General features: G+C 38.3%; 2 protein-coding genes across 2 annotated transcripts; both read left to right on the top strand.

Moving 5' to 3' along the window:
• Nucleotides 1-342: 342 nt before the first annotated feature.
• LOC132067466 (protein NRT1/ PTR FAMILY 4.6-like) lies at nt 343-7,962 on the top strand. The gene is made up of 4 exons (XM_059460719.1): nt 343-945; nt 1,058-1,275; nt 6,162-6,602; nt 6,705-7,962. Exons 1-4 carry the CDS (start codon nt 729-731, stop codon nt 7,680-7,682), a joined length of 1,854 nt encoding a protein of 617 aa, XP_059316702.1. The 5' UTR covers nt 343-728; the 3' UTR covers nt 7,683-7,962.
• Nucleotides 7,963-14,693: 6,731 nt separating this feature from the next.
• LOC132066104 (uncharacterized) lies at nt 14,694-15,098 on the top strand. The gene has a single exon (XM_059459489.1). The coding sequence runs from the start codon at nt 14,694-14,696 to the stop codon at nt 15,096-15,098; it is 405 nt and encodes a 134-aa protein (XP_059315472.1).
• Nucleotides 15,099-24,806: the final 9,708 nt, after the last annotated feature.

The following is a 24,806-nucleotide window of genomic DNA, read 5'->3' on the forward strand; positions in this document are numbered from 1 at the left end:
CAGTATTTGATATTTAAATAATATTTGTCTATTATAGAGAGGTTTAATTCCAAATCCTAAGCTTAATAGAGAATTATTTTACGAAGAATGTACTATTATAAATATGGTTGTTTATGTGATAGATAAAAAGTTATTATAGAGAGACACAATATAAGATAAAAAATGGTTTCGAAAAAAAACTTGATTATTATAGTGAGGTATTATTATAAAAGGATGTTACGGAAACGTCTGACCGTACTAATTGGAAAGTGTAGTGTTCTATTTCAATTACACTCCATTTGTGTTGCTTCTGTACCAAAAACTAATAATTCATGTTGATTAAATAATTCTCTTTTTCTCTTCCTTCTTTTCTGGAAATAAATTTATTTGTAAGCAATCAAATCCTAAATAACATCATATCCATCTCTGTCCTTTTCATTTCCCCTGAAAAAGGGGAGGGGCAGGGGACTCTAGTGCCAAACTATATCATAATTAGATTACAACACAAAAGAAAATATATAAAATTCTTTCCATACTGCCATACTGGTATAAAGATGAGCTTTTCAGCATTTTGTTTTTTTGCAAATGCTTTGTCAAGTCTTATTTATATCTTCCTCTCTTCTCACCTTCTCCAAACTCTTTAAATCACTATTCTTTCTTGACCTCTCAACACTTGCTTTCAACTTAACCCACACCCAAGTTGATATTAGAACCAACAGAAGCAAAAAAAAAAAATAAAAAAAAAAATAATGGTGAGTTCCTCTATTATTTTTCTCCTCTTTGTTTCAGTTTCTTTTTTGCTAACTATAACTTACTATTTTTGGCTTTTTTTTTTTTTTTTTTTTTTTTTGCAGGAAATAGATGGTCAAAGCCACCGAACCAATTGGGATGGCTATGTAGATTGGAAAAATAGCCCTGCAATCACCAAAAGACATGGTGGCTTGCTTGCTGCCTCTTTTGTCTTAGGTAATAATAAAATAATTTTCACATACAAATTCTTTATCATATGGGTTTATATCAAGATTTTCCTTTTATTTGATTTTCTGAACTTTTTTTTTTTGTCCTGAAAATTTATCAGTGGTTGAGGTGCTGGAGAACTTGGCATATTTGGCAAATGCAAGCAACTTGGTGAGGTACTTTTCAGAGTACATGCATTTCTCACCAACAACATCAGCAAATTCTGTGACCAATTTTATGGGCACAGCATTTTTACTAGCACTTCTTGGTGGCTTCTTATCTGATGCATTCTTCACAACTTATTACATATATCTCATCAGTGCAGTGGTTGAATTTCTGGTAAGTTTTCGATTCAATTTCGCAATTATGATTAATTTTTTTATTCATTTCTTAGATTTTAGTAATCTAAAATTTGATGTTACGTTATAAATTGAAGAGTAAGCACGTGGTTTTTTGAATTGGCAAGAGTAAGGCAATTGTAGGCAGTTCTGAATGAAAGGGAAGTTGGGAAATGTGAATAAAGGCAGTAACATCGCCACGCTTTTTGATGAAACCATTAATTCACTCTCTTTTATTTTTTTTGGTGTAGGAATAAGTATTTCTTCTACTATTATTTATTTTCCTTATTTATATATGCTTGAAAGTTGAAAGGTAAAAATGATGGTACTTTAAGAAAAAGAAAAAAAAAGAGAAGGTCGTCACTTTAAAGTAGAGAAGTTTTTTATGTGCATGTGTGTAGCTTATTAGTTTCACTAATCATCTCACTTTAGTTTATTCAATAACATAAAAAGGAAAGACAAACGTCTACGACTAGTAGTTTTGCTTTTGTCTTTAGGAGTAAAATTTCAAAACGAATATGGACGGTTACCTCTTTTTTTTTTTTGGTCATAGAATAAGGACGGTTACAAAAAAATTAGAGTTTAACCTTGCTACAATTTCATCAAGGGGTTCAACATCTATGAGATATATACATATAAGAACTTAAATTTATATATAAAGTGATTTTCAAGCAAAGGAAGTCCGAATGAACCCCTTTCCGTCCCTCTAGTTCTGTCCCTAGCAATGACGGAATAAAAATATACTAAATACTTACCCGCATCCCGTGTTTACACCAAACAGTCATTTTAACCTTAGTTAACTAAAATTAAAGTAAAAATACATAACACTTAATCATGATTACAAAAAATACATGTCTTGCATTCATTAGCCGAGTGTGTAAGCTAATAAGAATGATAACATGCAATACTAGGTCACCGAGTAAATATGGTAATTAACGTATTATAGACGTTAACAAAAGAAAACAATCCAAAATTTCAGCCATATTAAATGAAGTTAAATAAATACAAAGAAGTGATATTTAAGTAAAACCCATATGATAATTCATAGGAACAAAGACATGCAGAGACGAAACAGGTAAGTTCAATTGAACTCAACACCTTCGACATAGACAATATAATTATGTGTTAGTCTGTTAGAGACCAAGAAAAATTGTGTAAATAATAAAGTTTGGACATATATTTTTGGAGAATTTCAGAATATCCGCCTCTCAAGATATGTATAGTAGAGCAAGTCATTCGATAATCTATCGTAGTAGTTAGGAAAAGGATCTAAAATTAGTGATCCTCACTGTTAAAATTATTGCGCTAGGGCGTGCAACTTGCAAAAGATGATGCAATAAGGTGATCATTTCCAGCTATAAAGTTCTACAACCATAGTTCTAATTAAAGATGCATGGGAATTGGTTGCTTTCTTCTTATGATCTTCTTTTTCTGCTTTTATTTTCCTTTTCCCTCATAGACCCACCCATCATACCAAAGAGCAAACTTGTTAACGAAGAAATATGGGAAAAAATCTCACCCAAAAGTGTGGCCTAGTGGTCAATAGGTTAAAAACCATGACTTCAGTTTCAAATCCGATAGAGATGAGAGACGAAAATATTAAGTGATTTCTTCTAATTTGTCTAAGCCTTGGTGAACCGAATTACTTGGTACATATGTTGGTGGGAAGTAGCAGGTATCCCATAGAATTAGTCGACATGCGGACATAATTAACCTGAACACTATAATTATTATTTATAAAAATAAAAAAGGGAAAGACATTGACCCCTTTATTGTTTTCAGGTCATTGTTATTCTTTAAAATTCCAAAAGAAAACTCATGTCTTAGAAAAGAGACCACTTGTTTCTCTGGGGTTTGTTTTTATCCAATGATTTTGAACCCACGAAATGAAACCACCAAAAATTTGATACGATTCGATATGGTGAAAAAAAAAAAAAAAAAGTTTGTGGCATCGTGGAAAACATTGTTGTAGGATGAAAAGCATTGGTCATAGTGGCCAAGGGCTTCTAGATTTGTCCCCAAATTATCAAGTTAGAATCAGATTTTAGAGACATTTTTAGTGGAAATCCACCCACGCCCACATCATTCATGCAACCTAAGTAGTTAGGGGTATTTTGGTTGGTGAACAAGTTATACTAAGATTAATAATGGTTATAATACGGAGATTAAACAATAACGTGATTATTTAGTGAATATAATATTTTGATAGATATTTTTTTTTTGGATAAAAAATGAGATATATGGTTATGATATAAAATATGTTTAGTTTTATACTAGATAAACTTGAATAACTGTTACTATTTTCAATTTTTACCTTAGCCTTTTTAAAGGATTTTGGGAGAAGGGCCTTTTTATCATTTGATTGTTTCATTTCAGAATTGTTATCCTACACTCAATTTGGTATAAATATAAAACCAGTAAGGTACTAATAATCCCAAGATTACTTGAACTAGAATAAAAATTTTTTAACCAAACACAGAATAAAATAATATCACATTTTATCCCAGAATTATTATCATTTTCTGTAATACCAAACAATCCTATAGTATTTGTTATTTTCACGGATCCATGACTGAACATAGACCTTTTTCATGTTGAAATAGATAGGGCAAAGGGTTGAATTGAATCCCCTTAGCAAAAAATTGTACTAAGCAAATAGGGCAAAAACTGAAAGAACTTTAGGACATCCTTGGGTTAATATGCCAGGTGTTGTATCCCCTTGACATGTGGGAAAATTTTAATATATGTAGTGGCAAATGGGGTTCAAAAATTGCTTAAGATTACTACTTCAAATTCTAGGTATGACACACTTTTTTTTTTTCAAATTCCATTATGTGAATTTCTTGTTACGCCACTGATAATATATAGTGGCAGTCATTGAAGAATTTAAAAAAAAAAAAAAATGTTGTCTGCTTTGACCTAGCAAATGATTCCAATGGACGTGGAACAGACATTATCACAACTCACAAGCACATTACTTTTCGAGATTTTAAAATAGAAGATTTGCACAAAATGGTATGCAAAAGGGGTTCTGCTTTTTATGGGTACGTCAAGGGAATATTAATCCAAATGGTTCTTAAATTTAATTACTTATATTTTATCAGGACCGGGTAACAGGTGTGTTGTTGTTGGGAATGTGTCAGATCTATTGATTTCTTTAAATAGCCACAAACTTTCCATTAGGAAACAGTGTCCACAGGAAACATTCCATTTTTGCTAGAAAAAGGGCACGTGTCACTCATCACAGCATTATTATACACTAATACACCTATCAAAAGTGGAGAATGTGCACTAGAGTAGTTTAGATTTTTTTGTACCACTTAGTCCGATCTTTTATTTTTTTAAACCTAATTCTATCTTTGTTACATGTCATGTAAATATATGTTATTCGGACTTTTTTTAAAATATGGACGAATGTATGTTAAATCCTCCAAAAATATTATTTTTAAGAATAAAATATGAGTCTAATAACATTTTTAGATTGTCCGAGCAACATAAATATAAAGATATCTCGTGGTCCTTACACATTTATTTAGCTTAGTCAATACAAAAAATAGTTTAAAGATAATCAATTCTACAAATGCTGAAGTAGAGCAGAACGGATACCGGGAATTCATGAAACATATTAGATTCTTCTTTTTCATTTTTCTCTCTGTTTTCTTTTTTTATTATTTATTTGTTTTCTAATTCAAAAGATTCTATGCGCTGCTAGGTTATTAAAATAAACTCAACAAGGAATTCTATACAACAAAGAATTCTATAGGGTTTACTACCTGAATTTTGAATGTCAAAAAATGGACTCAAAAGACGAGAGACTCTTTGTAGTTTATTCATGTGGCAGCTAGGGAAACTCATTCCACTTAAATACAAATAAACGACTCTCCAGGCGGTTACCCTTTTTTTTCTTTTTTTCTTTTTTATATATTCATATTTAGATCCTCTGCAACAATTGTTGGGATGGACTTTCGTGGAAAAGAAAAAAGCCCTTTATCGGATTGGATTTTTGGGGGAACTGGGAACTCTTTAGGGTCATTCCTTTGTTAGTTATCTCAGCACTATAAAAACATTTAAGCCCAGCATTGATTAGATGCTGCAGAGCTATTCTTTTTGACAAGTAGTTTGAAACAGAACTTTGAAGAGTAATTCATGCTTCATTTTAACTGTCCTGACAAAGATTTTGTTAGTTCTTCCTAAATACTACAACACTAGTTACGCCTCAATCCCAAACAAGTAGGGGTAAGTGTATGATGAATCCTCCATGTGTCCCCACTTAAGTCCGTCTTACTCTAATATTGTAGAAGTTTTGCTTCTCCAACACAAGAAGTTTTCTCACATTTTCTACTGAGAAATAAGTCAATGCAAGTCTAAAGATTTCTAGCGAATATTGGACCAAAAGGACAAGTACTAATATGATTCCCACTTATCGATATCACTTGTATAGATCCTTTTCGACCATTGTGCTTTATTTTTCGCTTGATCTGCGTGGATTCCAAGAGATTGTAGGTCATATTATAACATCGTCAATCACCATGGTCTCACACTTATAGATCGGTACATCTAGAAGTCAGCGTAGGATATGACCAAACCATCTCAAGCGACCTCATCTCAATTTATCATCTCATAATGTTACTTTTGCCTTCTATCGAATATGATCATTTATCATCCTAATCACGTGTGAGGGACATTAATCTAAACATCAGCATTCCTACGGCAACATATTGTGGATATGTTGGACCTCATAGGCCCAACATTCACTTTATATAACATTACTTGTCCTAAAACCATTTGATAGAACATGCCTTTAACTTTGGTAGGTTACTTAAAATGAATACTCACAATACCGAATAGTTGTTTCTGTATATTTCCTGAAATTATGAATGAAAACAGGGACTAGTAGTACTCACCATACAAGCTCGATCCAGTTCACTGAAGCCACCAAAATGTGAGCTAGGAGTGCCCAACGCGCCGTGTGAAAAAGTTCATGGTGCACAAGCTGCAATGCTGTTCATAGGACTTTACCTAGTGGCATTAGGTGTAGGAGGTATAAAGGGGTCGCTGCCGCCCCATGGTGCTGAGCAGTTCGATGAAGCAACCCCGCGAGGAAGAAAGCAAAGATCAACTTTCTTCAATTACTTTGTGTTCTGCCTCTCCTTTGGAGGTCTTATTGCTGTCACATTTGTTGTCTGGATGGAAGACAATATGGGTTGGCAGTGGGGATTTGGAATTGCAACTTTGGCTATATTTTTGTCAATCCCAATCTTCCTTGCTGGTTCACCATTCTACAGGAACAAGATACCTCGTGGAAGCCCTTTTACAACAATCAGCAAGGTAATGTTTCATAAAACCTCAATCTTTCATGATCTGTTTCACATTATACGCACTTTGAGTTTTATCTTTGTTCAGCAACTAATCAACTGTTATAATGCATAGGTTCTAATTGCAGCATTACTAAATTGTCGTGCATCGAGAAACACAAGTATTGCCATAAATAGTATGGCTTCAAGCCCTTCTCCTACAATTCCAACTGGCAAGGAAGGTGGCAGAAATACAAACAGCAAAGACATAGAATCAATTGAGATCCCATCGAGAAGTCTTAGCTTCCTTAATCGGGCTGTTTCAGACACACCAGCTTGTGGTGCATTAGAATGCTCAGTTCAACAAGTGGAAGAAGTCAAGATTGTGATGAAACTTTTCCCTATTTTTGCCTGCACCATCATGCTCAACTGTTGTCTAGCTCAACTAAATACATTCTCAGTCCAGCAAGCAGCCACAATGAACACAAAACTAGGCTCCTTAAAAGTCCCTCCAGCTTCGCTCCCCATTTTCCCCGTAGTATTCATCATGATCCTAGCACCAGTTTACGACTACTTCATCATCCCATTCGCTCGTAGAGTAACCAAAACAGAAATGGGCATCTCTCACCTCCAACGTATTGGTATTGGTTTGTTCCTCTCCATCGTGGCTATGGCAGTCGCAGCACTTGTTGAAATCAAGCGCAAAGGAGTAGCTACTGACTCAGGACGTGTCGATTCTGCCAAACCATTGCCCATAACTTTCTTTTGGATCGCTTTTCAGTACTTGTTTCTTGGATCAGCCGATCTTTTCGTTCTAGCTGGACTACTAGAATTCTGCTTCTCAGAAGCACCAGTCAGTATGAGATCATTGGCAACATCGCTCTCATGGGCTTCTTTAGCCATCGGATACTACCTCAGCTCAGTCATAGTGTCTATAGTCAATAGTGTGACAGGCATTTCAAAGCACAAACCATGGCTCTCGGGTGGAAACTTGAATCACTACCATTTGGAGAGGTTCTACTGGCTAATGTGCATACTCAGTGCATTAAACTTTATGCACTACCTATTTTGGGCTACAAAATACAAGTATACATCAGTAAGGTCTGGCAAGTAAAAGTTAGCAGTGGAGATCTATAGATGAAATTGCCCCGCTTGTAATATATGGTTTTCTAGGCTTTATGTAAAATATGTCTGATGAATTGCTGGATCTTGAAGTCCATATATTAGGGCTAAGCCAGCAAAGAGGTCATAACTATAGAACTAGCTTTTGATCAATTGATCTCGAGTCTCCCCCCACTTCACAGTTAGTGTTCGTGGCTTCGTTTTTTTTTTTGTCCTATCATTTCTTCTAGGCTAACAACATATAAAGGTTATCAAAGTGCTCCTTTGCATCATCTACTTGTTTGATGATCAGTAGTCACAACTCTTGTAACTATGAATATGGTTTGAGTATTGAAGAAGCAAAACTACGTAAATGTACCTTGGGTCAAACTAAATTACTGGCAGTAGCCCAAGTATAAAAACCCATACACTGATATGTATATTCTTCGTATAGTATATGTATATTACATGTATACTTTATGTATATCTAAGTATAAAAATACAAAACCTAGACATTTTATAGCTATTTTGTAAACTAGATCACCCAAAGGTATTGGTCTGTAATTTTACATCTAAGGTTTATGGGTTATATTTCGGACGTATTTTCTCAAACGATCATCAAACTAATGATTTTTCTACCGCAGTCAGTAGCTCCCAGCAATTTTGGCCCTATGAATATGTCCAATGTGGATTTATAGATCCAATGTGGATTTATAGATCCAATTCAGTAGGTTATTGCTGTGTGGTTTCACACTAATGAGTAAACAAAAAATATATTACAAACTTATTTACAAAAAATTTACAACACAACATAATATATTACACCTATATCCATATTTTCAGTTTATAATCGCATAACCAACCTTTTTTTTTTTTTCTCAAATGTGCCCACCTTGTATAAAAGTATATACTGTAATAATGTATAAGACGTGTTTAAGGAAAAACTGGGCTAAACCGAGTATATATTCTTTACCAGTAGACATAGAGCGAAATTTTCCGAAAATTTTACAGTGACTACGCCAAATGAAACGTATAAATTGAGAGTTACGGAGTACAGAGACAAGGTTCAGTTAGTAACAAGGAATCAGAGGATTGTATTTCAATGATGCAATTGGAAGGAAATGAGATGAATTTAATACAATGTGGTAAAATGAAGCAGAAATATTAGGATATTGAACTAGTAGTACCTTTGGTTTAAGGTAACATGGCGGTGAATCGGAAGAGTTGTGGAGAGATTGATGCAATTTGAAATTTGGAAGGTTTGGGTAAAAAACAAACGGGTTTTTGATGGTTAAAAGAAATTAGTTACATACATAACGAGAAAATGATTAAAATGGTCCTTAATGTACCCCAAGTTTGGATTATTAGTACTTCATATATACCACATTAGCGGAAATGGTTCTTCATGTTCGAAAGAGATAGTTCATATATACCATGTGATTAGAATAGTCCTTAATGTATGCAAAAAGTTATGAGAAAATTATCAAAAGGGTTCTTAATATATGAGAGTTGGACTATTTTAGGCCTTCATATAAATCACATAGCTGAATAGATTTTAATATATGAAAAAGGTGATCATTTTTACTTTTACTACTCTTTAGAAGAGCCAGTTTATGGCACTTTCGTCATTCGTTTTTTTATATTAAATTGTAGGCCCCACTCATGTTTAATTCCCCACTCATTTCTACTATTATTAAACAAAACAACTAATATAAAAAAAAAATGTGGGCCACATAATTTAAAAAATGTGGGCCACATAATTTTAAGGTATACATATATCCGTTCCAATTTTTCAAAAAAAGTTATGAGCCCCACATGTATTAAACAATAATTAATATTAAAAAATAGTACAAATTAATAATGTCCAAAAAAAATTGCCCCTAAATTAAAAAATCAAACAACTAATATAAAAAAACATGCGGGCCCCATATTAAACACGATGCGTATTCATAGCAAACACTAATATAATAAAGTTTTAAATACGGAGCACAAACCACAATGTTATATTAATCGTGTTTTGAACATAGTCACACTACTCCAATGGAAAAAAACGAAATCAAAATAATGAAAGTCAAATACTCTTCTTCAAATTCTACATTACATACTCTTTTTCTACGAGATCTTTGAGATCCTTGTGCCACATAGTATGTAGATTTTGAAGAAGAGTATAAATAAGACAAAGGAGTTTTCATAATTTCATTTTTTTGATCATAAATAATCGCCAACAAGAATTTGGTTCTTTTTACGAACTTGATATCGATAAATCTGCGAATCTAGAAATTCATTTCGGCCAATTGAACCCCATATTGACAAAATCAAGCAATATATATAATAAAAAAAAGTGAATCCCATATTAAAAAAATAAACAATGTCAAAAAAAAAGTGCAGACTTTGTATTCTTAGCAAACACTAATATAATAAAGTTTTATATACGGAGCACAAATTACAATGTTATATCAATCATGTTTTGAACATAGTATGTGTATATATATATATATATATATATATATTATTATCTAAACACTGCTACGTATAAATAGATCTTGTTTATGTCCAAGTGTTGGGCCGGGTGCGCGACACGGCCTGGCCATCTAGTAGTCCTTTATATATACCACGTGACTCAAATAGTCCTTAAAGAAAGAAAAATGTGATCATTTTAGTCGTAACCTTAAAAGTAACGCCGCAAGTAAAAAAAAATCATTTAAGTTTTACCAGCAACTCACATAAGCTGTATCAAACATAAAAAATGGGAGTGAAACTTTTCAGTCTTTATTTCAACAAAAGAAGCACGGGCTTCTTGGCAAGAAGAACCTTTTTTTAGTCTTGGTTTCAATTCAATACATAACCAAATCATCTATGATTAGAAAAAATGTCAACTTTTTGTTATCTTTAATAGAAACTCTTATACCAATAATTACCGTATACGTTTGTCTTTGAATCAGAACTTAAATGTGTCTCTTGCTACAAGAACGAAAACTATGTTATAAGGAAAGTAAGAAAAACTGATACTTTGTTGTTGCAGGCGCACACGGTGGTGCGCGGGAAGGAAAGGGTAGTTTTTGCTTTTCTCACGTGAGTGACTAGTTAAACTTAATTGATCTTTGACTTCCACAGTTACTTTTAAGGTTTAGGACTAAAATGATAATTTTTTCATACATTAAAGACTATTTCGGGCACGTGGTATATATCAAGGACTAAAATGATCATTTTTTCTATATATTAAGGACTATTTAGATTATGTGATATATATAAAAAACTAAAATGATCATTGTTCCTATACATTAAGAAATATCTCGATCACGTGATGTATACAAAGGACTAAATAGTCCAACCGGCACACATTAAGGACCATTTTGATTATTTTCTCGTTTAATAACTTTTGTAAAGAAATAGTAAGTTTGATTAACGTTAAATAACTCATTTATTTGGTTTTATTGGTCAATAACCACTTGTCTACTTCATCCTTCCATAATTTGTACGCCATTTTCATTTTGTCAGTGATCAGTTTCATTGATTGTTCAACACATACTGTTTAAAAAATAAATTGTATCTAAAAATATAAGTTGCATTTTTTGTATTGTCAAAATGCGGATAATACAGTTGTACCAATGCGGTTAGAACACGTGGCACAGAGGACAAGTCATAAGGTGAGTCAGCACTTTTACCACCGGTAATAAAACCATGCTACCAGAGAAAGTGCTAGGCCCGGTGGGGCATTAGAATAGCTTCGGTCGAGAGTTACGTTATGAGTCAATTACGTTACGGTTACGGTCTTCCGTTATGAGTCAATTCAAGCGTTACGGATACGGTGACCCTCTTCATTACTCATTATTGCCATGTATTTAAAACTCATTATGGGCAAGGCGTAATACATGGAATATGCCCCCCCAATTGTTCCACCGTGGGGCCGGGACAATTGATGGGTGTAAATTATTCATGTAATTTTATACATAAAAAAATAAGTTTTAAATTAAAACTTGAATAATTATATTTTATTCTCGCATATTTTCTGACAGAATCTTGCAGGAAAAAGAATATCTCGGAAGAATGAAAAATAAGCAAATGCCAAAGAGATAAGAAATATATTTCATGGGTGCAACCACGAGTCCATGTTCTGACAACCTGAAATTTCAAATGTGGAATTACATAAAGACAACATTGGGACAAGTTGTAAAATGCACGAGTGTGACCGCCACTTTCATACTCACTCCGTCAAGGTTGAAATCCACGGGTGTAACCGCTACTTTCATACTCACACCCGTCAAGTATTGGCATCAAGAAAGAATTTGTATAATCCACGGATGTGACCATCACTTTTATACTCACACCCCTCAAGTGTTGAAATCCACGGGTGTGACCGCCACTTTCATACTCACACCCGTCAAGTAAGGTCACGCATGTGAGCACTACTTCAAGAAATGCATTCATAGGGGCAGACACTATATTTTCTTATAAATAGAGGCATCACTTTGCTTAGAGAGAATAGAATCCAATCTTGAGAAAGACATAAGAAATAGTCTTTGCTCTATTTCTCTTCTTTTTATTTTATATTTGTAGGAGCAGTATTTTATTTTTAATTTCTTTCTTACATACTCCTTTACTCGGAGTAGTTTCTTTTGTTGGGATAGTTGAAGAAGCTTGGCATGATGTTATAATATTATCTTTACTTTAATTTTTTCATGTCTTGATATTCAAATCTTTGATCTTACTTCTTTTAGTCCTAATTCTCACGGAGGGATTAATTCAAATAATTTTATTGGTTTAAAATTGTTATCTTATTTCTTTCGGTCCTAATTCTCACGGAGGGATTGACTCAAATAAGTTTAATGATTTGAGGGGTCTATATCTTATTTCTTTCGGGCTCTAATTTTCGCGGAGGGACTGACTCAAATAAGTTTAGTGATTTTAAGGGCTAATCGCAAGAGGTCTTTATTCCTCTTAACAAAAATCAAGTCAAATAAGTTTTTCTATTCTTTTGTGGAATTTAATAGAATGATTTTATTATAATTGTACCAAGTGGATTCAACGACTCCCAACTCTTTTCTTTTTAAATTTTCTAATAAGTTGTTTATTTTATTTTAAGTAATTTATAATTTCAAAACCTCTCATTTCATCAATTTAATTCTCTCAAATAGTACCCAAGACAATACACATCTGTAGCCTAGGTGCTTCCAATCTCTGTGGGACAATATCTTAAACTATACTAGAATTTGACAGAGTACGAGCAAATTTTCCTATGCACTTTGGCCTCGTCAACAGTTCTGGTTGTCACTCTGACCATTGTTTGTTTTACTAATCTTTCTTAAGTTTCCTGTTTGCCTAAGTATCCATTTCAGTTTTGACAAGGGCTAACGACAAAACGAACATTGCATACCAACAGGGTCATATCCCACTGGGACCAGATGGACAGCCCCACACAACTGGCTTGCAACCACTGAACAGGGATAATAAAACAATAGAAGGAGAGCATAATCTCAACACAAGAATGGACGGCGTCCCTACCGATGAAACTATGGTGAAAACTATCTAAATTCTGAGGGGGCAAAATCACTCGACAAAGGCAGAAATGGAAAGGTTGAAGCAAATCGTTGAGGCCCTCACGGGTGTACCAGTCGACAGGGTCGCAGCTCCCACTGGCACGCCTGCAGCTGCAGCCAATGTAAACGCCACCGACGGAAGCAGGCAAACTATGGGAAGGAATGGAGACGCATCCGGAAGCAAATCTGCGCCCGACGATCCCTTCCAAGCCGAAGTCAAGCGGTTCACGAAGGAGATCACCGAAAAGATAGACAAACCGCCAAAGAGGCCAAGAAGAATGCGAAGGAGTTTCAAAGGAGCCTTAGTCAAATTCCCGGGGCACCCCCGGTCATAGAAGGGCCCGACTCCAAGAAGTACAGTTAACAAGCGTACACAACAGAATTAGCTCCAGAACTGATCCCGAAGTGGTTCAAAATGCCCGATACTCCCAAATATGATGGGACCACAAACTCGCAGGAGCACATCACAACCTACACTGTGGCGATCAAGGGCAATGACTTGCAAGAGAAGGAGATCAAATGGTATTGATTAAAAAGTTTGGCGAGACTCTCGCCCGATGGTCCTTGACGTGGTATTCCTAACTTCTGAAACATTCAATCACGTCATTTGCCATGCTGGCCGATACTTTCATCAAACCTCATGCCGATGCAAAGAAGGTAAAAAATAAAAAGGCAGATATCTTCCGCATCGTTCAACGAGAATCGGAGCGTCTCATGGATTTCATCATCTGGTTCCAGAAGAAATGAATGTTGCTACCTGTCATGCCGGACGAATGGGCAACAGAGGCTTTTACCAAGGATTTGAACCCTTTGAGATAGGATGCTTCCCCAAGTTAGGATGCTTCCCCAATGCTCAAGAAAAGCCTCCTAGAATTTCAAGCTACAACGTGAGAGGCTAACATAACTGGTACGAATCCAAGATCCGAGTGGAAGACGAATTTTTGAGGGCTCCCTCTACAGATACCCCCGCAAAGATGGATAAAGGTTTCAGACCAGACCAAAACTCTTCAAGGAGTCACTTTCAACCCCATCCGCCGCCAGAAACTACTAGTGGTGGATCCAGCTATCGATCGTTGGAAAAACCTAGTGGAAACAAGAAAGACAACTCTGGGAAGAACGGTCGGGGGCTGCAGCCCAAGAACAACCAGGTCAAACATCCTCCGAAGGGGACGGAGTACCCCAAACTCTCTTATTATAACTTCACTATTAGCAAATCCCAAATGGTGGATGTGTTGAAAACTTATCCATCTCCCTCCTAGGCTGTTGCGATCTGACCCTAGCACGAGAGATCAGACGGTTTTGTAGGAGTTCCATGGAACCCTCGGGCACAAAATCACGGATTGCAGACACCTCCGATAGAAGGTAGCCAACATGCTCGACAAGGGGCATCTCCGGGAGTACTTGAGCGAAAGAAGGACGAATAATTACGGCAGAGCCAATCCTACCAAAGAGAAGGATGCGGTCAATGCTCCCCCACACGTCTAAATATGATATTTGGTGGACCTATGATCGCCGGAACCAGCTTCACTGCATCACGAAAAATGAAGATTTTGGTAATACGAGAAAAGAGCACTCCAGAACTTCCATATGATGACGTGATTACTTTCTCTGACGAAGACACAGCAGGCATCACCTTACCATATAATTACGCTTTGGTCATCACTGTACTCATTGGTAACTGTCAAGTCAAACGGCTCATGATAGATCCGGGGAGTTCTGCTAATATCCTCCACTGGAAGGTGATGGCGGAAATGGGACTTCTTAAGAAAATGATACCGGCTTCAAGGATGCTCTCCGGGTTCAATATGTCCAGTGAGACCATCAAGGGCGAGATTGATCTACCCATAGAAGTTGGCGAAGAAAAAAAATCTGACGAAGTTCTATATGATTGACGACGAATGCAGTACAACGCTATTTTCGGGAGGCCCTGGCTCCACAATATGAAAGTTGTCCCCTCCTCTGTTGCTCAAATTTCTGACCCCGGATAGGGTCAGGAAGATTTGGGGGGAACAGTTGGCTTCAAGAGAAATGTTCGCCATAAAAGAGCCTTTAGTAGTGGAAAGTCCAAATAAACCCGTCCAATAGCAATTACAGGACCCAAGTCCCGCATCGGATACAGATCAACAGGAACCAACAGAGAGCAAGAATGATGTGAGGCCTGAGGAGGTTGAAAATCACATCTACGGGGTCTCAAGGTATTTTCAGCCACCGAATGATTCAGATGATACCAAATCCACGGCTGAGGAGCTTGAACAGATTGCATTACATCCGGACCTTCCAGAGCAAAAAGTATTCCTGAGCACGGGGTAAAACCCAGAGCTTAGGGAAACTATACTTGCTTATTTAATAAATAACTATGACCCTGGAGCTCAGGGAAACTGTACTTGCTTATTTAAGAAATAATTATGACTGCTTTGCTTGATCCCATAAGGATATGATAGGTATTCCATCGGACATAGCAACCCAATGGCTCGGGCTAGACCTTAGCTTTCCGCCAGTGCCCCAAAAGAAGCATCCCATAGCAGAAGTCCGCAATAGGTTTGTTAAAGAAGAGGTAGCTCGCTTGTTAAATATTGGGTCTATATAGGAAGTCAAATATCTAGACTGGCTCGCAAATGTAGTGATGGTGCGAAAAAGGGTAATAAATTTAGAATGTGCATATACTTTAAAGATCTAAATAAAGCATGTCCGAAGGATTCATTTCCGCTATCAAGTATCGATCATATGATCGATGCTACAGCCGGACATGAGGTAATGAGCTTTATCGATGCCTCTGGGTATAACCAGATAAGGATGTACCCGAAGGATCAAGAGAAAACTTCCTTCATAACTAATTTCGGTACATATTGTTATAGCGTAATGCCTTTCGGACTAAAAAATACTAGAGCCACTTATCAGAGGCTCGTAAATAAAATGTTTGAACAACAAATAGGCAAATTCATGGAAGTCTATATAGATGATATGTTAGTTAAAAGTCTCCATACCGAGGAATACATTAGTCATTTGCAGGAACCATTTGCTATCTTAAGACAATACAACATGAAGATGAACCCTGAGAAGTGTGCGTTCGGAGTCGGGTCTAGAAAATTCTTGGGTTTCCTTGTCTCTTAAAAGGAAATTGAGATAAATCCGGAGAAGACAAAGGCTATCGAAGATATTCCGGACACACTGGAGGGCGTAAAGGCGGTGCAGCAGCTAACTGGCCGAATAGCCGCCCTTAGCCGGTTCATATCAAGATCTTCGAAGAAGTGCCACAAATTCTTCATCTGCTAAAAAAGAAGAATGATTTCAAGTGGACATCGGAGTGTCAACAGGCTTTTTGAGATCTCAAAGCATATTTGTCCTCCCCTCCGCTCATGTCCAAACCAAAAAATGGAGAGCTTTTGTCGGTTTATCAGGCTATCTCAGAGGTAGCGGTAAGTGCCATTCTCGTACGAGAGGATCAAGGTACGCAATTTCCTGTTCACTACATGAGTCGATTCATGTATGGGGCCAAAACTCGGTACCCCTCTTGGAAAGGTTAGCCTTCGCATTGGTAATAGCATCACGGAAGCTCCGACCTTATTATTAATGCCACTGGATTGTTGTGGTAACCACCTTCCCTTTAAAGAACGTGCTCCACAAGCCCGAATTTTCAAAGCGATTGGAAAAGTAGGGGGTTGCATTAAGCCACTTAGATATTGAATATAGTCCCCGTACTGCGATAAAGTCCCAAGTCTTGGTAGACTTTGTGGCGGATTACGGTCCGGGTATGGCCCCCCAAGCTTAGAAAAAAGCTTCTTTAGTTCAAGGGGCTACATCCGGATTTTGGACACTCTACACGGATGGAGTGTCCAATGTGAAAGGCACAAGGCTAGGTGTGGTACTCTGTACCCCCGTGGGAGATGTTTAAAGGCAAGCAATTGATAGCGTGCCTCTAACTAACAATGAAACGGGATACGAAGCTTTGATTACAGGTCTCGAGCTAGCCCGGGGACTCGATAAGGAAGTTATTGAGACAAAATGTGATTCTTTACTGGTGGTAATTCAAGTTCACAGAGTGTTCAAAACCAAAGAGGAGTGCATGTTGAAGTACCTGGAGAAGGTTCTATGGTTGCTTGCCCGGTTTCAAAAATGGACGGTGGTGCACGTCCTCAAAGAAGAAAATGTAGAAGCCGATGCATTGGTCAACTTAGGCTCGTCCACGGAATCGATAGGCCCGAACTCATAATCTGTGGTCCAACTACTGCACTCAGCGTTGGATCAATTAGGATATGATGAGGTCAATTTTGCAAGCCTTGTTTGGGACTGGCAGAACGAATTCCTGGACTACCCCAACCACGGGAAATTACCAAAGAATTCGAAGGCTTCTCGGGCCACGGCGGCTCGGTACTGTATTGTTGATGGCCTACTTCACCGCAGGTGTTTTTCAGCCCCATGGCAAGATACATAGGCCCTGAGAAGTCGGATTATGTCATGTGGGAGGTTCACGAAGGAATTTACGATAATCATTCCGGTGCAGAGTCACTCACCAAGATGTTGCTCCGGGCTGGGTATTACTGGCCCCTAATCGAGGAGGATGCTAAGGCGTTCGTCTGGAAGTGTGATAAATGTTAATAGTCTACACAAATGTTACATCAACCAAGTGAAGAGTCCGGTTACACCACCTTGGCCATTCATGAAATGGGGATGGATATAGGAGGGTCGTTACCAGCGGGAGCTGGTCAGGTATGGTTCGTATTAATAGTAACCGATTATTTATCTAAATGGGTCGAGGCAGCAGCGTATATAAAGTTCCGAAAGAAGGAAGTAATTAACTTCATTTGGAATCATATAATCTGCCAGTACGACAACCCGAAAGAGATCACTTGTGACAACGGCCTGTAGTTTGTTGGAGCCAAGATCACAATTTTCCTCAAAGAATTGAACATCAAGAGAGCCACTTCTTCTCCCTATTCTCCCAAAGGTAATGGTCAGGCAGAATCAACGAACAAGACGGTTATCCAAAATTTGAAGAAGAAGCTGGAAGATGCCAAAGGGATGTGGCCGTCAAAATTAACAAAGGTACTATGGGCTTACAGAACCACGGTAAAATCCAGTACCGGTGAAACTCCTTTCTCCCTTGTATGCATGGCAGAGTCGTTGATCCTGGTAGAAGTCAGAGCTCTCAGTCTAAGGTACGACTGGGCACAAGAACAATCCGATGCCTAGGCGATGTTGGTACAGTTAGACTTGTTGGAGGAACATAGAGACCACGCATACATCCGGATGGTTGCACAAAAACAACGGATGGAGCGCTACTACAATCGTCGCACCAACCCCCGACAATTTAAAATCGGGAACTTGGTGCTACGGAAGGTAATGTAAAATACTTGAGACGCAAATCAGGGAAAGCTAGGCCCAAATTAGGAAGGCTCGTACAAGGTGATCGGCATTGCCGAAAAAAGGCCATACAAACTAGAGGACGGAGACGGTAATCAGGTCTCTAGTAATTGGAATGTTAGTTTCTTCAAAAGATATTATGCTTAGTTGGAAAAATGTGGCCGGTGCCGCTGCAGTCTTTTTCCCTTCGACTAGTTTTTGTCCCAATTGGGTTTTTCCGAGAAGGTTTTTAATGAGGCAGCAGTGCTTGGTCGTTACCAGGTTTTTTCGGAGGCATTATACAATGTTTGAAACCTTATTCTTTACCTCCAAACATTTGGGGGGGGGGGGGGGGTACACACACACACACATATTTATATATATACTGAAGACTGAAAAGAGAGCGACTGTGGCTATGACCCAGAAATTTAAACATCATCATCGGGGACTGCTCGGACAAAATAATCGCATGCATGTAACCGTACTGACCACACTAGATAGCAGCTGAAGTTCTATAACTCAAGTTAAAAGTTAAGAAAATAAATGAAATTTTCCTGTTATGAAATATTTTTGCCATGTTAAGCGAATATCTTCGCTATATTAAGCAAAATACATTAAACGGATGCGACTAAGTCATGCCAAAAAACTTTGTGCCAAAGCGAATAGGAGACGTCCTTTTCTAAGCACCAAGAAATAAGATTCCTCTCTTATAACGATAAAAACTTCTTACGAAGAAGGTTAAGTTCGAAAAACCAAGAAGCAGTCCGAAAGTCAGCATAAAGTTCGAGTCGGATGAAAATTATTCCGATTTAGTAAGGGGTATCTTTAAAAAAAATAAGCCTTAAATGATCAGGTGATCTGTACCTGAAGGTCCAGAAAGCAGAAAAAAACGTACGTGCCTAGCCTTTGAGGTTTTAGAGTTGTGAATTTACGCCCCGTGTCTTTTGAAAAGATAAGAGAATACGGGAGCTAAAGCTAAGGTTAGATCTATAGGAAATCTCTCCGGGGCCCAGAGGTAAGAAACAATTTCAAGGCCTACATAAGAAGCTGTAAAAACCAGACTTTGCGTAGACCTCGATATAAAATAAAAACAGCAAACACAATTCTTCAAAAGCGAATTAAAACAAGGGCATGCAAACCCTAAGATGAATGAAGCATGAGCACGCAGGCCCGTCAAAGTTACCAGAAACTAAAAGTTAGGAGAAGGACGGACCACCCTCAGTAGGAGGAGGATCCTCCGGGCCTTCACTCTCGAAGCTGTTGTGCTCAGACAATCGCAGGTTCGTCATAGCAGACTACGCAGCCGCAAAATCTACGTCGATATATAGCAAGGCTACTAACAAGTCCATCTTCTTGTCCATGGACTCTGGGAAGGCATCCCGGCGGGACTTCAGAACGACAAGGTCGCGTATCAGATTGGCCTTACGTTCCTGGGAAGCTCGGTGCCACTGCAAGCTTTCCCACTTTGCTCAAAGATGGGCCCGAGAAGCTTCTGAACATCTCAGCTAACCTCGGGCAGCCTCCAGCTCGTTTGTCAAAGGGAGGACTCGTATCTGTATTGGAGATCGAAATTCTTAGCCTGCAAGGACCTCTTTTCTTCTTCCAGCTGTTGCTTGGCTTCGTTGTAACTCATCCGTAAAGAGTGGTTCAAGGATTCTGATTCATGACATCTTAATCGGAGTGTTTCAACCTCCCGATGCAGTTGGTGATTTTTCAGTGGTCACAGAGTTCGGCATTTGTATTTTTCCCGCCTCGGCTATTGTGGAGGTGGTGGAGGTATGGCATGCAAGTATTTGGTTGGCAAACTTATACAGCATGACCTTCAGGTTCAGACTAGGTGGCCCTGGTTGAGTGGAAGTCTCGCCGGCTTTGTTGGTGCTGAAGTACAATAGTAAAAGGTCGGGACTTGCATGCTTTGAAGGGTCTGTCGATCCTTCTTGCTCAAAGGGGACATCCGACCCTGCCACTCCAAGGGTCGGGGATTCTCCTCTCCGCCGTCAAGGTTGCGCCCTGGTTTTCCTGCACCTCTTTTCAAGTTTCAACAAGGCGGCGCCGAGACTGCACTTGGGAGCCTATCCTATCATTCGAGGCTACCGCAACCTGTAAGGGACTCTAAACTCTGCATTTTAGTCCGCCAGAGTGCCTAGTAATTGCGGACAAGATATTGGAAAAGGCAAAGAGCACTTGAGGGGATCCTCCGGGCTGACGATCTTCAAGTGGGGATTCATGCAGCCAAGAGGCTCCGTCAGGGATGATGAAGAAGCACGCGGAATTATTTTTAAATCTGGGTCTGAATATCACCGTGGTTCTTTCCTCTCCACCACTCCATAGTCAAAATTTTCCAAGTTCTAGTTACTCCTGCAGTGGATCTCAGCAGGTCTAGTACCCAGTCAAACATCCTCGAGATGAAGTCTGGGGCCACAGGGGCTGCTATAAAGTTAGAGAAAGTTATAAGGCGACAAAGGAAAATTCGAATAATCGGAAGAATGGGTTTACGAACTTACGAGTGTTGTTCCATGTCAAGCTCCAGAGAGGCATGATGGAGAAGATTTGTTCGTATCGTCATAAACCGATCGCACCAGCCCCAATCGAAGTAATCTTCAGCGTTGGTAATCAGCCCACGAGAGCCGTGAGGGAAGAAATTGATCATTCCACCCCATAACAAGAGCGGGGAATAGAGCTGCATCAGGTGATCAAGAGAGAAGGCAAGTTCGGCGCGGTCAGCGAGTTCCTGAATACAGTAAACGGTCCTCCATAACTAAGGAGTGAGTTGGCCTAAGCAAACCCGGTACCTACGACAGAAGGTTTCGATCAAATAGGGAACTGGTAAGGTGAACCCATTGGTGAAGGGGTAAGTATGATCCATGGAATACCCCCCGACATGGTGAGTCATCCTGTCGTCTGAACCAATAGTAAGGGCCATGACCTCCGGACCCCAGTTGCAGTCAGCATAAACTTAGGGTAGGTCTTCGTCGATTATTAGGGAATTAATCTCACCCATAGATTCATGGCCAGTATCTATACGGAAGTCTTATCTGTACACATAGTCAAGAGGTAGAATTTCTGTGGCAAGGGATCCTAGGTCGATTTATTTGGTAATGGATGCTTCAGGGCTCTTCTCCTATCCCGAATTCGGGGAATTATCAAAAGAACGAGGGGGAAGAAGGGACTGAATTCACCGGGCTTTGAAGAGATAAGGCCATAGTTAACTGACGTTAATATTCTACAAAGAAAGGTCTGAGCCCTAAGTATAGGGTATCTAAATTTCGTGCATGGAAAGAAATAGTCAGCTTGAGTGGAAAGATTGAGAAAAGATTTAGGGTTTATGTAAGGAAGAAAATCTTTGAAACCCCAAAAATCGAGGCGTTAGTGGGGACGGCGAAGCGTCAATGGTCATTTTCATTGCCTTACAAAGTTTTGGTTGATTGGCCCGATGATTGAGGTCTTATAATGTTTCGGGATCCGGTGCATTCCGGATGAATTTGAATCTCTTCCACTTCCCAGAAAATCCGTTCGAATCCCGAGAAGTACGTGGACTAACTGAATTGGGAAAAATGCGGATAATACAATTGTACCAATGCGGTTAGGAGACGTGGCACAGAGGACAAGTCATAAGGAGGGTCAACAACGTTACCACCAGTAATAGAACCATGGTACCGTAGAAAGCACTAGGCGCGGTGGGGCATTAGAATAGCCCTGGTCGAGAACATAACGGTCTTTCGTTATGAGTTAATTCAAGCATCGGGAATGCAGTGTGATTATGTGTCACGACCCAACCCGCCATGACTGGCACCCACACTAACTCCTAGTGGGCAAACCAACACACAAGTCATCTAATCATTCATGTCCATTTTTATATTACCCAAATTAGTCAGTTATTACTCATTCAAGCATAAGATAATCAAAATAAGTCATGCCATAAAAATATGAAAGTAAACGCAGAAGTTCTAACTATTACAAAATCTAAATGCGGAAGTTCTAACTATTATAAAATCCCTAAAATTCGAAAGTTATCATACAGGGACTCCAAACTAGAACATGTCTGAGGAATGAAATCTGTCTAATAATTAACCATAATGTCAAGAATAGGAAATAGACATCATAAGAGGAAGATCTTCGGGAATCCTGGCATGGATAGAAGCTCACCCTAACATCGAACATCCTCAACGCAGATGTGAGGGCGTGTCTACGTATCACAACCGCACACAAAAGAATGCAGCAATGTAGTATCAGTACAAACACTATGTACCGGTAGATATCATAGGTCGAATAAGATTAGTATCATGCATATCTCATAAAATCAATAGAACAAACAAGCCAGCCAACACATATGAAATAAATAAACCATGACAAGTCAACCAAGGACAAGCACCAATCCAGTCACCGAAAATATCAAGAACTCAGTCAACAAAAAACCACAACACGGGAATAAGTCTACCACAAATACCATAATCACTGTACACACATGTTAACTGATGTCATTGCTCAGTAGTCATAACCTGCAGGGGACCCATGGTGTCCATCTACCACTCGTTCCAGATACTCATCAGACCCGAGCATAAACCTCCGCTCCGAAAAGAACCTCGGACGCGGGCCACATCAATGTATCCCTCATTTTTGGAACGAACCTCGAACCACGAGCCTATAATCTAGGTCACAATTGTGCCTTTTCATATATCCTTGCATACCATTATTTCTTGCCCTCTTATTATCAATACATCAAATCATCATTTCGTATCACAATTTCACCGAGAAGATCATATTAACTTCTCATCACAACACATCAACTGTAGATTCAACACACATGAATAGTGGCATAAAGCCTACATAATCACTCAATCAATTGCACATACGAGTTCAACCACACGATATCATGCATGAAAACTAAACATGCTTACTCCTAATGAATTCACAACACATACAATCAACTAATCAAAGTCTAACTCAAGTAGACCATAACCTAACTCAAACGTAGAGCTGGGACAACGTAAATCACTCCGCTACCGCTTTTCCCTTCCTTAAAGCCTCGGAACGCTCAAAGTCTAGAAATAGAAGGCTCAATGAGTCACAAATACTCTAGTCACAAATACCAATTCAAGATTACCCTTCCCTTTACCCTATTCCAATGGGTGAATAATTTTCTAGGTGTAAAACAACCTAACAAGGGCCTTAATAATCACTAATCATTAAATTATAATAATATTACACCAACATTCCAACTACAAGCAGTTTTCATGGTCAAGTTACCATTTTTATGGAACCCTAAGTCTCAATTTACTTGGTTCACCCCCTGACGGACTCAACGAAATTAACAATAATCACAAACAAGTCAAGTTTTCAGTTCTTAGACTTATAAAATCGAGTTTCTATTAGGTCGTACTACCCTTGGGAAGGTTCTATTTGGTGGGGTGACCCTACATTTTCCATAACTACCGGGAGGGTCGTTACATTATGCTTAATGACCCTCTTCATTACTCATTATTGCCATGTATTTAAAGCTCATTATGGGCGAAAAGGTGGTTACCACATGGAATATGCGTCCCTACTTAATATAAATAGGGATTGTCATTCCCATTATAAGGACACGAGATACAAGCTAATATACTCGCTCACACTTATTCTTTGCATAAACTTTAATCTTATTGTCATACTTACTAAGCCCCCCCCCCCCCCCCCCATATATATATATACCGGAACGGAGTAATCTAAGTCCGAAATTGTCACCTGCTACCTAGGCTTTTCCTTACTGCTTACTTTATTTACTTATATTTGCATTATCTAGATATGAATATCATAATCTTGTTGGTCACTTTGATCTACATGTCCCTGACCACGTCTATAAATTCAACTGAACTGTTTTACGGGTAAACATTTTTCCTTTCTAGTCCAAATTGAAGGCGTATTGAATTTTTGGACTTATTTGCATGTTAGGTAAATACAAAAAATAAAATTAATCAAAAGTTGTTGTAAATATTATGAATGGTTGTCCATTAACTACGTGGAAGCCAAGTTTAACTTGGAGACCAAGTTCACGTGGAAACCAAGTTTAACTTGGAAACCAAGTTCACTTGGAAACCAAGTCAACATGCAGAATTCGTTTAAGTAGCTTGGTGACCAAGTTAGTTACTTAATACCAAGTTACTTCTCCTTATAAATAGATGTTCATATATATTTTTTGTATATCGGTTTGTGTTGAATAATATATCACTCTTTCTATACACTTGTTTTGGTCTATTTACTTTATAGTTTTTATTTTTAAC

Source organism: Lycium ferocissimum, chromosome 8 (assembly GCF_029784015.1).
Source record: "Lycium ferocissimum isolate CSIRO_LF1 chromosome 8, AGI_CSIRO_Lferr_CH_V1, whole genome shotgun sequence".
Lineage (NCBI taxonomy): Eukaryota > Viridiplantae > Streptophyta > Magnoliopsida > Solanales > Solanaceae > Lycium > Lycium ferocissimum.

Bases quoted from the DNA above. Each gene is read 5' to 3' on its own strand.
- LOC132067466 (XM_059460719.1), top strand. From the start codon at position 729: ATGGTGAGTTCCTCTATTATTTTTCTCCTCTTTGTTTCAGTTTCTTTT. The intron at 1,276-6,161 runs GTAAGTTTTCGA...GAATGAAAACAG, and splicing joins GTGCAGTGGTTGAATTTCTG to GGACTAGTAGTACTCACCAT. The intron at 6,603-6,704 runs GTAATGTTTCAT...TATAATGCATAG, and splicing joins CTTTTACAACAATCAGCAAG to GTTCTAATTGCAGCATTACT.
- LOC132066104 (XM_059459489.1), top strand. From the start codon at position 14,694: ATGATATTTGGTGGACCTATGATCGCCGGAACCAGCTTCACTGCATCA.